The 18,032-nt window shown below is 32.8% G+C and overlaps 1 protein-coding gene across 21 annotated transcripts in view; it reads right to left on the reverse strand.

Moving 5' to 3' along the window:
• The window catches only part of Baz2b (bromodomain adjacent to zinc finger domain 2B), a 361,835-nt gene that overhangs the window by 105,014 nt on the left and 238,789 nt on the right, over nucleotides 1-18,032 (reverse strand). For 16 of the 21 annotated variants that reach the window (XM_058584941.1, XM_046462280.2, XM_058584942.1 and 13 more), the window contains 3 exons: nucleotides 11,575-11,763; nucleotides 6,207-6,371; nucleotides 4,699-4,892 (listed from right to left, as the gene is read on the reverse strand). In XM_058584941.1, coding sequence (XP_058440924.1) covers nucleotides 4,699-4,892; nucleotides 6,207-6,371; nucleotides 11,575-11,763 — 548 coding nt within the window. The remainder of the gene's footprint in view (nucleotides 1-4,698; nucleotides 4,893-6,206; nucleotides 6,372-11,574; nucleotides 11,764-18,032) is intronic. The other 5 variants (XM_046462283.2, XM_046462296.2, XM_046462293.2 and 2 more) reach the window with 3 other exon arrangements.

Here is an 18,032-nt window from a genome sequence, read left to right on the forward strand (position 1 = left end):
TTCTCCAGCCTCAGCTTCCCAAGTCACCAGGATTATAATTGTGTACCACCACACTGGGCCTGATGTGGGTTTCTAAGCACATATAGTGAGTCTATGGAAATCCTAAGAAATCTAAACTGAAGTTATCACTTTTGGTTTGGTAGTGGGTAGGAAAGGAAAGAAATGAAGAAGCTGCAGTGATTTAGCAAAGAAAAACCAACCATTTTAAAGTCCAAATAATCTGTGTAAAATTTTATATTTAAAGATAACAAGAAGTCTGGCATGGTGGCACATGCCTGTCATTTCTGTAGGCTGAGGCAGGAGGATGGCAAGTTCAAGGAGAGTCTCAGCAACTTAGTGAAACCCTCAGTAAAGCAAGACGCTGTCTCAAAGTAAAAAATGAAAAGAACTGGGAATGTAGCTCCATTGGAAGTTCCCCTGGGTTTAATTCCCTAATTCCCAGTACCAAAAAAGAAAAGAAAAAAAGGCATGAGAAATGGGACTACATTTCCCAAGTATGAGTACAGAGGTGTTGGTTCCCCAGTTTTAGGGTATGCAGAATCTCTTGCAAAATGTGATGACATTAGCAGATTCCTGGGTCCCACTTCTAAACAAGGCACAAGGATCACAAGTATTGAATATGATTCTGATGCAGTTGGTCTCTCCAAAGCATACTTTGATGGTATGCAAAGAGTCATACCCTCCAAAAAATGGTGAAGTGAGGAGACAAGCACGTATATTAGATAAAAAAGGAACAAATGGGATGGATATCACCAATATAATTTTCTGAGTCTGTATGAGTGAGTGTGTATGTATGTTTGTTGTATTCACACATAATTAGGTAGTATCTCTCTTTTCTCTCACTTAAAACATTTTTTTAAAAAATCTTCTTAGGTTCATTAAAAAATGATCAAAGAAGAGATTATTAATTTCCTTTCATGGGATATGGAACAGCTTCTCAAAACCTTCTCCTTGAACTTTCATTTCACTGTATACTTTTTTCTTTCAAAAACAAAATAAACACATTCAAGGCTACTATGTACCAGGCATAGTTGCCAAAGTCTCTGCAGATACAAGGTGTGAGCATAAACTCTGTCTATTGAGATAGGAAGAAAGGAATCAACAAATAACATAAATGTTTGGAGTGATAAATTCCATGAATAAAACAGTAGAAATAGATAGATAATGTGTGCTAGGAGGTGGGGGTAGGGTAATGAATTCAATGTATTCATCAGGTAGAACTTTAATGAACTAAGCCCTAAGGGAAAGCAAGCACATAAGAGAAATCATACAGACATACGAGAAGATTATTTTCAAGATAGAAGAAAGAGCAAAAGAAAAAGCCATGAGCTGGAAACATGTTTGGCATGGTCAAAAATGGAAATTCAGGTAGATTAGTTAAAGCATAGTGAACCAGTGAAAGAGTGCTAAGAGGTAATGAAGAATGAGCTACAAGATCATATAGCTCTTATAGATCATGGCAAAGCATTTATCCTAAATGGGATAGACACTACTAAAGTGATAACATGATTTCTCCCCTTTTCTTATTGTAGTAAAGAAAACATAACAAAAAAACTTTGCAATATTAACTATTTTAAACTTTAAGTTCAGTAGTATTAAATAAAAAACATTTTTAATGTTGTGTAGTCATCAGCATCATCCATCTTTAGAACACTTCATCTTATAAAACCGAAATTGATACTAACTAAATACTACCACTCCATCTCTCCCAGTCTCTGGCAATCACCATTCCACTTCTGTCTCTATGATTTAACTATTCTAAGTACATCATATAAATATAATAATACATTTTTAACTACTGTAAATAATGAACATAGATGTACAGATATCACTTTGAGACCCTACTTTCAATTATTTGGGGTATATAGCCCCAATTGGGACTGACGGATAATATGGTAATCCAATTTTAAGGTGTTTTTTTTTTTGAGAACTATTTTATCATTTTCCACAGTAGCTATGCCATTTTATATTCACTGATATATGATATTCTAAAGCCATAAAAAAATCACTTATATTTTTAAAAGACTGTTTTGGCTACATGGGACAATAATTGGTATAGAGTAAGAGTAGAACTTCTTCAATCTTGGATTGTTTTATTTATTCCTAAACAGGCTATATATATATGTTTGCATAATTTATTCTGAATTTAATTACTTAATTTAAAACATTTACATTATTCTAAAAACATATGCAGACTACATTAGGGAACTGGACTTAATCGGTGACTTTCAGTAACAACCTCTGAGATAAATACTCCATCCCCCAGATAGGGCATCAAATTTAGCTGAAGAACATTTTTTTTTAAACTATACATCAATTGAAGAAATGAAGCAAATTGTATCAAGTTTTTAATACTGAAAAATACTAGGTAGTTTTTTTCTTTTGTTCCAATGTCCTTCATCTCCATTTTATCTAAACAACAAATTTATGCCACACCTTATATTATCCAAAAGTGTTTAAGATTATGTAAAATCTTAAGTTCTAGTATGCCTCCCTTTAACAGCCAATCTTTCCATAATGTTACTTTTGCTTAGCTGTATATGGACACCATTATGGTATCCCAGAATCTCTCTATATATATTATTAAAGAGGGGCCTATTAAGTTTTAATATGTGCTCTTGGGAATAGTATTTAGTTTTCTTGGGAAGAGCATTTAGTTTAATAGAACTAATGCAGCTTAGGAACATTAATATATGTTCCTCATTGGAACTAGGAAAGGGACTTTTATATTCATTGCCTTCTAAGTCTTGGCAATGCCTTGAACTTGTAGAGGCCTGGGACATTTTAGACTTCATACTTATTAGATTTTCATACTACTTTCTAAAAGGTAGATTACTTCAAAGTTTAAAAGCATGGACACTTAACTTTCAGAAATGCATATAAAACTATGACCAATGATATATTGTCTGAGAGTTGCTTCAAAATAGCATGGGGGATCAAGAATAAGTGGCATTTCAGTCAATGTCTGACATGAAGAGACGGTGGCAGCAGCTCAGAGTTAGACCCTTGCTGCTAACCCTAATGAGAATACATTTGAAAACAAATCAAAAAGAAGAACTAAGAGTAGTTTTGAAGAGCAAAAGGTAGAGAGTAAGATCCTGAAATGTGTCCTTAGGAGGAAACAACCAAGAGTCTTTATCAGGTTTGCTCAAGTGAAAGTGGTGTGGTTTAAGGTGGAAAGAAAATGTTTGTTTTGGAGCACAAGTATAGCACTTTGAGCTTTTGTGAAGGGGTACTATTATGTTTTTGAGAGTTCCCAGATGACTTTCCTCTAAGCCCTCATGTGGGTATGCTATATTTAGGAAAATAACTATTTTCTGGTAAAGAGAACTGCAAGATCTAGAGGAAGTATCTCAATGAAATATGCTCAGCAAAAGAAAAAAAATCTTTGGGGTTTTTGTTGTTGTTTGGGGACTTTTGTTTTGTTTTTGCATGGTACTGGAGATTAGATCTAGGACCTCATGAATGCTAGTAAACCATTCATGCTATCATAGAACTACATGCCCATTCATAAACTAGTTTCTTAGGATTAAAAATTAGAGCCTAGGAGTCATGTTATTCAGATTTAAAGTTCAGAACAATGCCATCTGCAATCAATGGCAACCGAAATCTTGCTATTCTTGCTATGGTGAACCAGAAACTTCCTAAACCTTAGATGTTATGGCACAGACAATATATATTCACAGACTTTTGACTCTTCCACCTTCCAGTGGCTCTGAAAAGTGCTTTCAAAGCTCTGAAAGCAGTTTTCATAAAATGTAGAAAAGATAACTCTAATTATTATCTTTGTTTTCAAAATGTTTACAGTTGATGCCAAAGATTTAAATCAGAATAAACCATGATGTTTCAATTAAAAAAGAAATTACAGATGGCTAGGTGTGGTGGTGTACACCTATAAATCCAGCAACTCAGGAGACTGAGGCAGGAGGATCCCAAGTTCAAGGCCAGCCTCAGCAGCTGAGTGAGACTCTGTCTTGAAAAAGGGCTGGGTTGTAGCTCGGTGATAAAGCACTCCTGGGTTCAATCCCTAGTACCAAAATAGAAGTAATAACAAATGAGAGCAGACCAAATTCACTGATATTAATAGCCTATAAAGATTATAGGCTATTATATAGGCTATATTTTAGAATATATAGCTGGAATTATCTCAGCTTGGGTAAATGAAACCTAGACTTAATGGCGACCTACAGTTCATGAAGTTGAGATATTAGAGTGTTCCTGGCATGATGGGGAAAAGAGAATCCAGAACCTTGGAGTGATCAGAACGTTGAAGTGAATTTACCATGTATAATAGAATTAGATATTATATATAAATTGGTTAGAGCAGAGCTGGCACATAGAAAATTCTAAATAAATTTTAGCATGTGGGCTCAATGGCAGAGCACCTGTGTAGAATACATGAGGCTCTCAGTTCAACACTCAGCACCAAAATAATAATAATAATAATAATAATAATAACCCATTAATATTTGTATTATTTATGCTGGTGCTGAGAGTTCTAATTTTCAAGATATATACTACTATTATTATGCCATAAAAATATACATCTGCAAAAATAAGAGTTGGTAATTCATAGATTCTGGTGGTCTGACCTCTTATTTTATTTTTACACACACACACATATACATATATATATACACATACACGTGTGTGTGTGTGTGTGTGCCTATTTCCCACCTCTTTCAAAGAATAACTTACTTTATCTTTGATTTTGTCAGCCCTAGAATCCAAAGGCTGGCTTTTGCTTTGTTCCTGATTACATTTTCGATTTCCTCCACCTGAGCTTGTACTTTTAGTCTGTCCCATGGAACTTGAAGCAGTAGTGGATAGTACAGATGTGTTGACACCAATCACAGATGAGGTACTGTTTCCATTAATTGACCCATTTACACCTTGAAAATAAAAATAAACATATTTATATACTTAAATATTATTTAATCATATTAAGGAATAAATAAATGTGGATAAACAAAAAACATTATTAGTGAAAGAAGCCAGACACAAAAGGTCATATATCAGATGATTCCATCTATATAAAATATTCACAATAGATATATCATCTCTAAAGATAGAGTTCAACTGGTCACAGTGGTACATGCCTATTATCCCTGCCGCTCAGGATGCTGAGACAGGAGGACTGCAAGTTCAAGGCCAACCTCATAAACTTAGTGAGGCCCTAAGCAATTTAGTGAGACCTGTGTCAAAATAAAAAATAAAAAGGACTGGAGATGTACTTCAGTGGTAAATTGCATCTGGCTTTAAATTCCCAGTACCCACCACCATGCCAGAAGGAAAAAAGACAGTTCAAACTGGCGATTGCCAGGGCTGGGGGAAGAGGAAGGAACAAATGCTTAATGCTTAATGTGTGGGATATCCTGTTGGAGTGATAAAGTGGTTTGGAATAAGGTAAGAGAGATGATAGCTGCACAACATGGTGAATGCATTAAATAGCACTGATTTCTTCATTTTTAAAATGGGTTAATATATGCATCTTACTTCACTTGAAAAATGCTTAGAAAAAAAATAAATGTAAATATTTCCATTTTAGAGCAAATTTCCCAAACACTTGATAACAAGTCATCTAAAATGATTTTATATACATTTTTTTTTGTGTGTGTGTGGGGAGAAATACTAGCAAATACTAGCAATTGAACCCAGGGATACTTATCTACTGAGCCACATCCCCAGCCCTTTCTTAAATTTTTATTTTTAGACAGGGTCTCACCAAGTTGCTTAGTGCCTCACTAAGATGCTAAGGCTGGCCTCAAACTTGAGATTCTCCTGCCTTAGCCTCCCAAGCTGCTGGGATTACAGGTGTCTGCCATCAGGCCCAGCTAAAATCATTTAGGAGGAAAATGGAGTACTAGGATATAAGTTTTCCTATAATTATTGCGTAACTGCAGAAGTATCACATTATATTGGATGCATGTAGGAAGGTAATAGGATACAGAGGAAAAAGTAGTGAAAAGGGTTCAAATTCTGACTAAACTATATCAATATGTAAGCAGTACTTTCTTGAACAACTGTTTAAACTTGGTTGCAAAATGAGGACAATTAATGTCAAAAAATTATTGCAATGATTAAGCAAGACAATGGAAAATCATCTAGAGCAATGCTATAAGAATGTTATTGAATCTGAACTCTACTGAAAATAGGTATTAGAATGGAAGATTTATAGTACACTTCACTTATATTGATATGGGTACCTTTTTCAGGACCATTTCGATTACTTTTTCCTGAAGTTCTTGAATGGAATGAAGAATCATGATTCTGGGCTGGAGGAGCAAACAGTGGTGGAATTCCCAGTATTGGTGGAAAGAAGGGTGTTCCTGTACGAGTATGAACATCTGTTGTTCGCCACCATTCTGCACCTCAAAACCAAACAAACCAAACAAAAATATTTGAATTAACTTTCTAGCTAATGTAATGACTGCTTTCTATGTTTTATTCTTGGAAAAAAAATTCAAGTTTCTCCTTGCAACAGAATTTCTCAATACACATAGTTCTGATCATCTGACTGTAAACGGCTAATTAGAACTTGTACACTTATCACTCTTCTCATTAGGCCCGCATTCAATGATCTCTTCATGTAGTAGTTGTTTAGATTCAAGGCAAAAAGTAGGGTATTATACAGCTTTGAAAATAAAATTGAAATAATTTGACTTTTTGAAGATTTATACTACTTCTAAATTAGTAAAGAAAATATTTAAGTCTATATTAATCTATTTTAAAATCTTGGAATTTAAGCTTATACAATCTATGTTAAGAATTTCTCAAATTACTTACAATAATGGCTCTGATAAATTAGGTGGTCTAATTTATATATATATATATAAAATATACCAGACCACTGTAATCCAGTATATATCTCAAATGCATTTATGAAAACCTTAAGAAAACATTCTATAGTCAAACATAAGTATAAATATAGTAAAATTAATAAGCCCTTTCTTTTGCCTAAGAAATAACTTCTCTTTTTTTTTTGTATTTCCTTTAAAGCAATTTATTTAAAGTTTATATATTTTTTGGACATTTAATTTTTTTTATTAGTTGCTCAAGACAATACAATGATCTTGACATACATTTGATTCAACTAGGGTATGAATTCTTATTTTTCCACATGTACAGATTGCAGGATCACATTGGTTATACATCCATATGTATACATACAGCAATCCTAGTGTCAGTTGTATTCTGCCGCCCTCCCTATCCCCCTGCTCCCCCCCATCACTAGTCTCTACCCATTCTACAGTGACACTTATCTCTCTCTTTTTTTTTAAGAAATAACTTCTCAAAGAAGATTTAAAAAGTTAAAACCTTTGCATTAAAATAAAAGATTTATAAAGCTTCCCCTTAAAATTAACGAAGAAAGCTTGATATTTGTTTATACTTCTCATAAATTACAGATGTCAAGGATTATTTTACCAATATAAAATAAACATTAGAAAATCATAGTTATATAATCGATATAGATAGCCAATAAATAAATATCAATATAGATATTCAAACTATAACTCCTAGTTAAAACTTTTAGAAAGGAAAGAAGCCAAATTTTATTAAATATGTTTTTCAAGGAAGGGTGAAATTAAGAAGAGATTTGAAAATCATCCAAAGGAGAGTACTGGATTGCCCCATATAAAATCTTGGAAAAAAATCTTCACCTGACTAAACCACTAGATTTATAAATTCAGTTGTTATCTTGCAGGCTAATCTTTTTTTTTTTTTTTTTTTTTTTTTAGTTGTAGTTGGACACAGTACCTTTATTTTATTTATTTTTTAATGTGGTGCTGAGGATCAAACCCAGGGGCTCACACGTGCTAGGCGAGTGCTCTACAGCTGAGCCACAACCCCAGCCCCCAGGCCAATCTTAAAAGATTAATCTTTCTTCTTTGTTATACCCACAAGAAAATTAGAGGGAAAAACCCCACAGTATAGTGCAGGTAGAACTCAAAATTGTCAGTGTATTTTATTATATGATTTTAAAAATTATCCTAGAAATATTCTTTCATTAAAAATACAATACTTGGGCAGGAAATGTAGCTTAGTGGCAAGGCACTTGCCTAATGTGTGAGTCACTGTGTTTGATCCTCAGCACCACATATAAATAAATAAAATAAAGGTCCATTGACAACTAAAAAACATTTAAAAAAACACATACTTTAGTGATATGCACCTTCATTATCTAATGTGGAAATCGTTTTTTTTTTTTTTTTAAGTGAAAGAGGTCTAAAAAACAGTATGAGTAGAAAACTGCAAACACTATTCCCCAGGAAAGTGTTGCTAGTGAAATGACATTCATGTATATTCAACCATGCCCAAATGATGGGAACTGAACCAAAAATAACTTAACAAAATTCACCTATTGTTTAAAAAAAGAAGTACATTTAGATAGGAAGAAAAGATGTATATTTTGGGCTTGTATCAACAGTTAATATTGTCATTTATAGGTTTGAAAACTAGGTTCTACCTAGATGATGAAAAGGGACTGAGGTTTCCTCCAAAAAGTCATATCACTTACCACAGTTTGTAGTTGTAAATCTAAAAGTTGAATGGATAGGTTTCATAAACAACTAATAATAATAATAAAAGTATAATAATAATAAAAGTATAATAATAAGCCTTAAATATTTTAGACATAATCAAACTCAGAAGAAACATTAAAATTTACTTCAGAATGTCAATGGTAAATAAGTACACAGAAGAGATTAGAGAAAATAATAGGAAAATGTGTATTATAAATAATCAGACACCAGAGAGGAAAATACAAAACAAGCAAATAGGACTGGGGCTGTGGCTCAGGGGTAGCGCACTTGCCTTGCATGTGTGAGGCACTGGGTTCAAGTCTCAACACCACATATAAATAAATAAAATAAAGGTTTATCAGCAACTAAAAAAATATTTAAAAAAAAAAAAAAAAAAAAAAACAAAACAAGCAAATAAGATCAATGACATAAAAATAAAACAGTAGAACTTCTGAATATAAACTTTACAAATGTCTGATATTACTTCATAGAAAGTAATGTAATTTTCTCAAGAGACAAATTTATTTATCTTCCAAATTTAAGAAAATTTACAAACTTTACTCACAAAGTAACTTGTTGGTAAAATGAAAAATACAAAATAAGGATCACATAAATCAGCATGTGATGAATTTCTAAGCATATTCAGAAGAGGTAACAGCATAATATCAATGTCAATAATTTTCAAGTAAAATATTATAATATTTCAGAGAATATACTAAATCTCAATTTGAAACCAGAAGATGTAATAGAATTTTTTTAAAACCATACTTGAAAGAGACAGATATTTCACAAAAATTCATGGTATTATAACATTAAAATATAATGACCCAAAATTTTAAATATTTAAAAGAAAGTATCATGAAATACAATTTCACTATAAAATGAAAATAAGTCTATTATACTAATATTCATTAAATAATTTTGCATTTGCAGATCTGATCTGAAATGAAGAATGCTTTAGAAGTTCATAAAATTTAAAAGCAAATTATTTTTCACTTAAAATTCCTAGTAATGTCTTCTCTTTCATTTGCTTATGGGGTTACTTTAAAAATCTGGCAATTTGGTTACCCTTCTGAATAAAGTTAATTATAGAGAGTTCATAATTAGTTATCACACCAAATCTACAACTTAACCAAAATGAGTCCTCTAAAACCAAGCATAACCTATGCCCCTTTGCCAAAGAAATATTCTCATATAAGCGTACTTTTATCACCAAAGACTCTGTCTTGTAATTGACTGTTTATTCATTCTCTAAAGACTGTTAGAAACATAAAATATATTGGTCTATTCCTCCAAGTAACTGGACTAGTACACAGAACATAATAGATGAAAGAATAAATAGTTTATGCAGGGTGGGGAAGTTTTTAAATACTTTTTTTAAAGTGAAAGTGTCTTATTATGAAGTTCAGATGAGTGACTTTTTAAACTTGTCAACCACCATTCTAGTGCAGAAGTTATTTGATTTTAATAATATAGTAATTACACTGTGGCTTAGAAATGTTCAAAAGCAGTACTATAATAAACTGATAAAACAATAAAAATATCAGATACCAGTAACTATCTAAATTATTATTATCTTGACTTTTATTCAGCAATCTCATATTTTAGGAATATCTGTTGAATGCTTACCCTGCTAAGCAACCATATTAAAAATGGAATGAAATAAGCTCCTATTAATATTATTAAAAGGAAATGTTAAGACATAAAGATTTTGCCTAATTATTTTATTCCTCCCCATCATCCCCTCTCTTGCAAACACTGAATTAAAGAAATATGACTCAATAAATAGTACTTATACATTTAAGCATCTATCCTTTCTACATAGTTTAAAAAAGATACTTTGTTCCTTTTAAAGAAGCATAATTTATTTGTTTATTTTCATAATAAAATAAATAGGGACCAGGGACTAATCCAGGACCTCATACAAGCTAGGCAAATGCTCAACACGCACTACATCCCCAGCTCTTTTTTAAATTTTACTTTGAGATAAGTTCCTGCTAAGCTACCCAGGCTGGCTTGAAACTTGAGATTCTTCTGCCTCAGCCTTCCAAGTAGCTGGATTAAAGGATAAATAAATCACCACACCTGGCTCATTTGACAATTTACTAATCATTAAAGTGAGAAAGAGAAAACAATGATAGTTACCAATTATTCACTAATTATGTTTGCCAGACACAGATACAGCACTGAACATGCTCATTTCCTTTAATCTTCAAAGAACCATATAAGGCAGGTATTATAATTACTCTCATTTTTCAAGTAAGAGAACTAAGGCTGAGAGCTCAGATAACTTGTTCAAATGCACACAACTACTGAGCAGCAAATTCAGATTTAAATTCAGGTCTACTTTTCTCTACAACCAAACTCTAATGTTTTAAACAATTTTACATACATTAAAGCATGCATTGCTTGAAAAAATTTATTGAAGTAAAATTAATACTGGAAAATACATTCAAGTTTATATTTTTCAGGATAAAATAAATTAAAATACATTCATCCACGTTAAGCCTTAGCTAATGGTCCCCTTGTCTTGAAAATAGTGTAACTCTATAGTTGTTTTGATCAAATATGGAAAAATATAGAAATTTAAGAGTTAATCTCATCTTGATTACAAAGTGAAGAGAATTAAGAATCTAAAAGAAAAGCATAAAACTGTTCATTATAAGAACTGGACTTTAGTTTTACACTGTAAGTAATTAAAAAAAAATAAAGCTGAGAATATTTAAATTCTACACTTATAATATGTGTATTTTTCTGTATACTATATCTCAATAACATGCATCAGAAAAACCTGGTTTAATGATTCCTTTCTATGGCAAATGCCTATGTATCTCATCAAACACCTGAGCACCTAATTAACTCCTATGCCACCCAATACTTACAGGTTTTTTTTTTTGGTACATTATAAATAAGACTGAGCCAATTTTTGCATAAAAGTTTAATATACTAGGCATTAGACTATTTTTTTTGTTAAATTTCATAAACAAATTACTGCTTGAACATTTTCAAGCATTCCTCCTTTCCTTGAACACTGTTTGTAACAGATGTTTACCTGGAAAAGATGCTAGTTGGGGATGTGCGGCTAAGGCTGTGGGTGTACCAAGTGTCCCCAAACCACCAAATTCTGAATGCCCTGAGCTGGCTGAATGTAGACCAAAGACTGGGTGGCTGACCATTGGGAAGGCACTCGACACTGTGGACAGGTTAAACGGTTGATCCCCAGCTGCTCTGAATAAATGTCCTGGGAGGGAAAAAAACACACTTAAAGTTGTACTATAAAAACAGATGAGATTTATCTGATTTCAGCGTTCATAGTTAAAATTTATAATAATTTATTATTTGCTAAGTTTTTATTTTACATTTTGTTCTATATTTCTATTCTTTGAGCCCAACAGCATAAGATGTCCCTAGAAACATGAGAGTACTTTAAAAATTAAAAGTGAATGGTATAACCTTTTTTACTTTGAATATGAGATTTGAGAACCAATGTTTTAAGTAAATATTTTTCCTTAATTAAAGTTGTTTGACCTAAGAAAGTAAGGCCAATTTTCTGTTAATACATGTACATTTATATAATATCAAAATTTTTCCACATAAAAAGGAAAACAAAAACTACCTGTTAAGTTTTGAAAACCAACACAATAGGCTCAAAATATTACTGTCGTAACTCAAATTATTATATATTTTATAGACCAAAAAATTCCAGTTTCCATGTGCCAGAACTGAAGCTCTGTTCTCTATATAATACCTTTTGAGTAAGAAGAGTATCTGGATACCCAAAAAGTAGTACATTATAGCCTAATAAAACCATGCACAAGATAACATAAGGAGTTAATGAATAAACTTAGTAAGATTTTTCCAAATGGTTTCAGAGATGCTCATCAATATATAAATCATTTTTAAACTTTCTGATAGTAATACAATATTCAACTCAACAGAGTGTGATTATTTAATCTCTACCTTTACTCTGAAGAGAATCTAATGTTAAATATCATAAGACCAGTGTCATATGACCAAAACCACAACTTATTTTTCATATTTGTAGAGATTTGGCAGAAAATCTTTTTAACATTTGGAAATCTTCCTTTTACTTTCAGGAAGTAATTAAAGTTTTCTGACTTCCTACTATGAAAACAAAAATAATAGAAACCCATATGGTATCTTACAAATTCATTTTGTGAAAAATGCTATTGTGATCTGTGCTAAAATCAAATAAGGCTCCCTTATTATTTCCTGATTATGAGACCTCTTTGTGCATTCCAACAATGTTTTAAGTAAATAAAAATAAAAGTTAAAAATAGATATACTTTTTGTTATCATTTAATTGTCAACCAAGTCTCTCCTCTTTGCTTTTTTTGCTCCCTGAAAACCAAAGGACAGTCCTAAAGAAAATGTCAGCATGGACCCACACAGACTAATATACAGCTTATATTCTTTTTTAAAAAAAATTTTGTTTTAATTAGTTATACATGACAGTAGAATGCACTTTGATATATATATAAATATATATATGAGTATAATATCTCATTCTTCTGGTTGTACATGATGTAGAATCCCACCGTACATACAGGGTCATATAGTTATATATGTACATAGGGTAACAATGTCTGATTCATTCTACTGTCCTTTCTACCCCCATCCCTTCTTCCCTCCTGCTTCACTCCCCTCTACCTAAAGAAACTCTATTCTCCCCTAGCCACCAACCCCCCATCTACCCAGTTAACTTAGCATCCACATATCAGGAAAAACATTTGGCTTTTAGTTTTTTGGGATTGGCTTGTTTTACTTAGCATGAAATTCTCCAGCTCCATCCATTTACTGGCAAATGCCATAATTTCATTCTTCTTTACAGCTGAGTATATATATATGGCACAATTTCTTAATCTATTCATCTGTTGAAGGGCACCTAAGTTGTTTCCATAGTTTAGCTATTGTGAATTGAGCTACATCTTATATTTATATTCTTTACTGAAGCACTGCACTGTTGAAATAGAAGGATTTAAATGACTTTTAAAAATTTATTTATTTTCAGTGCTGGGGATTGAACCCAGGGCTTCAAGTGTGCTAGGAAAGCATTTTTCCACTGAAGCTGCATCCCCAGACCAAAAGATATAAACAACTTTAACTAAGGTTTTAATAAATTAAACTTTAATAAATTAAGTATGGTTTGTATTAGCCTATAAGGAAAAGTTCTGATTCAGTGTAGTGCTTCGATTACAATGAAGCAGTAACTAGATATCACAGGGGAAATCCTTGAAGTGTCTTTCTAAGGAAGGCCCACAGAAAAAAACTGTATGAACAAGGCACAGGCTTGGGTGACTTTTCTAAGAAGGCCAATCTTGTTTTTGTCATTTCAAAGCCTAAAAAGAAAATTGATGAATTAAAAAGAGAAAGAAGGCAGGAAGGAGGGACAGAAGGACAGACTGGTAAATTCCTACTTTTTGGTGTTATCAAAAGTTCTAGACTACATTAGCACTGAAGCTGAATTTAAATAGAGGATGCTACTGTAAAAATGATTTCCCACACATTACTAACTTTAAGACTAGTGACAGGCCACCAAAAAGACTAGGTTTTATGTTTGTTTATTGTGGTTATTTTGGCAAATTCTCAGACACCCAGCTAGTTTTTCTAGGAAGTGAGCTTGTAAATTTAAGAACCAATTTCTTTTCATTTGGGATTATGTGTAAAATCTCTGGTTCTCACCAATCATTTCAACTTCCTGACTCAAATGTGCTTAGTCAAGTGTTTTATTTATAAACATACTATAATTAATTAAATTTTCCTATTACATTTTCTTCTTTATCAATGTTCCTCATAAGCAAGTAGAACATTCCAGCTTTGGAAATTTTATAGCCATTTATAATTTCTATTTTATCAAGTAATAACTCTACAGTTATCTTTGTCAATTGTATGTATGTAACCATTATTTAATACAAAGAAATTTGTGGGGGTTAAACTACCAAAACTACACAAAATATTATAAAAATTCAGAAAAACTGAAATTATCAAGGATTGAAAACTGACTCTAAAAAAGTGATTTAAGGGTTAGGGGTGTAACTCAGTGGCAAAGTGGGTGCTTGGATTTAATCCCCTGCACCAAATAAGGAAATAAATAAGTGGCATCTGGATGCAATTGAGCACAAAATTTCAACAAAATATGGGTTTTATTCACCAGAGTCAAACAAAAACCACAAATAGAACTGTACATACAATTACATTTATGCCTGGCAACACTGCTGAGATGGGAATACAAATCAAGGTTTACTCTACTTTCTTATTCTGCTAACATTCTTGGCTAAAATAATTGAAGCAGGTAAAGCACCCATGTGACAGCTGAACACCGAGGGACTATTCCTTGTTAGTGAGAAAAGATTTACTTTTGCATTTAGTAAAGAATATTGGGATGATAGATCTCAGTGGTAGAGCTCTTGTGCAACATGTGCAAGGCCCTGGGCTTGATCCCCTGCACTGCAAAACAAAGCAAACAAACAAAAAAGAAACAAGAATACTATATTATAATGATCATAGTAATCCCATGCATTATCAGAACTATCCACACAAGAGACTTCCTCTATTATATATGGAAATCATCATACTACAGAAGTAAAACTTTTCTTTTTCAGTTTCATTACACAGTGCCTTTACAGCAAGAATCACCATCTGTGATATAAAAAGTATGCTTTTCTTTAAAAGGCTCTGTAACACTAGTTATAATTTTAGTACTGTTTACTACTACTTTATTAAAAAACACGGTAATTCCAAGTAAAATCTACCAGAATACAAGCATACCAGCATTCAAGGATACCAGCACACAAAGATGAATAAGACATAACCCCTGACCTTAAAGAGTTCATAGTTTGAACACAATTTAAAAAGTATAAGACTACTTTTATACTACTATGTATAAAAGAAGTTATATTTTAATATTACTAATTGGTACTGACATATATAGAACTCAAATAGATTTCAAACACCTAAAATACTGGCATATGAGGTCTTGCTATGTTGCACAGGACAGGCTACTCTCCAATTTGTGGGTTCAAGTGATTTACCCAATCCTGAGTAGTGGGGATTATAGAGCATGCTACTGCATTTAGCAATAAATATTTTTTGAATGACTCAGTTCACTACTCAATTCATCAGAACAATATCCGGGTGACTGACTCCAAGGACTTCTATCAGAATAGGAACTGCCTTGAGTCTTTATTTAAATTTGCAAGTATGCTTTCTTTTGCACTATGTCATCAATCCCTGATTCTGATTTTTTTGTTTTTCATTTTAATTACCACTTGGTCTTTTACTCCACTTTGATTCCATTTAGGCCAAATTTGATCCCACAAAAGTCTAACACTTCCACGATCTTAAAAATTCTTTTAAGTTAAGGATCATTTTATTCCCTTCTCACCATGACTTCTGGTCTCCCCCAGTGTCAACACTTAGCCTTATGTATAATCCCTCTCAATCCCATCAAATATCTAAATTATGTTAAAGGACTTAACTTGAATATTTGTGCTAAGTCCCAAATCTTACTTCTAGGCAAGCACTCTACTTCAGAATGCATCCTCAGCACTCCCAAAGACTTAATTCTACTTGGTCAATAAGGTGACTGAAGTTTGCTTAATCACGAAATCCCATTGATCTTTCCTTGCTTTCTTTTTTTGATACAGGGATTGAACCAAGGGGTGTTCTACCACAGAGCTACATATCCAACCCTTTCTAATTTTTTATTTTGAAACTATGTCTCCCTAAATTGCTGAGATTGCCTGAAATTTAAGATCCTCCTGTCTTAGCCTCCTGAGTGGCTAGGATTATAGGCATGTACTACCACACCTAGTTTCTGTTTTCCATCCTGATATTCTCTCTCTCTTTAATATTTTTTAGTTGTAGATGGACACAATGCTTTATTTTGTTTATTTATTTTATTGTGGTGCTGAGGATTGAACCCAGGGCCTTACACATACTAGGCAAGTGCTTACCACTGAGCTACAATCCCAGCCCCTCTTTCTTTCTTATTGAAAACCATTTTCATCCTTAAGCTCCAGGTGATGGAACTCTCTTGATGCTATTAACTTTGCATCTTTCAATAATACTGCTGCCATATTTATTGGAATTTTTCATTTTTTCCTCAAATAAGCATTCCTAAAGTTTTTATTCAGTGATCACTTTTTCCCCTCTGTGCTTTCCCATTCATTTATTTCATGTGCTCCCATTGTGGTTTTGGGGTTTTTTTTTTTTTTTGGCAGGGGAGTAGTGGAGATTGAACTCAGGGGCACTCAACCACTGAGCCACATCTCCAGCGCTATTTTGTATTTTATTGAAAGACAGGGTCTCACTGAGTTGCTTAGCGCCTCGGTGTTGCTGAGGTTGGCTTTGAACTCACAATCCTCCTGCCCTTAGCCTCCCTAGCCACTGGGATCCCACTATTTTAATCATCATCTTAAGGCAAATAAATTCTAAGCCAAGATTTTAGCTCTGTGACAGCAAAAACTAATCTCATTTTTCCAGGTATGCCCAATGCCTAGCATACTCTGAAACACAATAAGTACCTGACAAATGTTTCCCACCATTATACTTCTGGTCACATTATTTCTTCCACTTTAGAACTTCCAAACCTATACAACATGCTTTTTGACTTCTGCCATTCATAATTCTATATATTTTTACTATCTCAAAAACATACTGCCCAAGAAAAATTTGTAGATCTCCCAAATATGTTTCAGTCCTCCTTTGAATATTCATAATATATTATTCATCTGTCTTTTATAACAGCATACTAGGATATAAGTTATAAAGGAAAAAGCCATTTCATAATAATTTTTACTCTATGAAATACTGCACAAAACAAACATCAGTTGGCAGAGACAATACTTCTAATACTGCTGTGGGCATCTCCAAAAGAGTAGTTTTCAATTCTCTTGATTCTTCCTTTAAAAATACAGAATGATTCAGGAGTCAGTCAGGAGTTTTTTTGTTTTTGTTTTTTTTTTTTCTTTTCTTTTTTTTTTTTGGCGGGGCAGGGTAGGTACTGGAGATAGAACCCACAGGGAATTTACCACAGAGCTACATCCCCCTCCTTTAAAAAAAAATTTTTTTTTAAATATTAAGACAGGGTTCAATAAGTTGCTGAGGGCCTAGCTAAATTGCTGAGGCTGCCCTCAAACTTCTCATCCTCCTTCTTCAGCTCCCTGAGTTGCTGGGATTGCCTGTGTCATCATGCTTGGCAGGAGTCATTCTTTAAATGATTAAAAATATACATTTTTTTTAATTCCTAGCACCTCAAAAAATATACACACAAACACCCTTTATTTTTTCTCTGCTCGAATTCCAAAAGTTACTACTAAAGGCTCTCTGGCTCATTGGGTAATCAATGCTAATTTAATGTCTTTTATAACAGTCTATTTTGAGGTTTTAATCTTCTTATACAGTAGCAGTGCTTGCTTTGATTACATCTTTGATTCCATTGCCAAAACAATGATTGTACCCTTCAACTACCTTAAAATTTGAAGCTAA

Source organism: Marmota monax, unplaced genomic scaffold (assembly GCF_021218885.2).
Source record: "Marmota monax isolate L192 unplaced genomic scaffold, Marmota_monax_Labrador192_F-V1.1 WCK01_AAM20220418_F8-fsc00129, whole genome shotgun sequence".
In the NCBI taxonomy this organism is placed as follows: Eukaryota; Metazoa; Chordata; class Mammalia; order Rodentia; family Sciuridae; genus Marmota; species Marmota monax.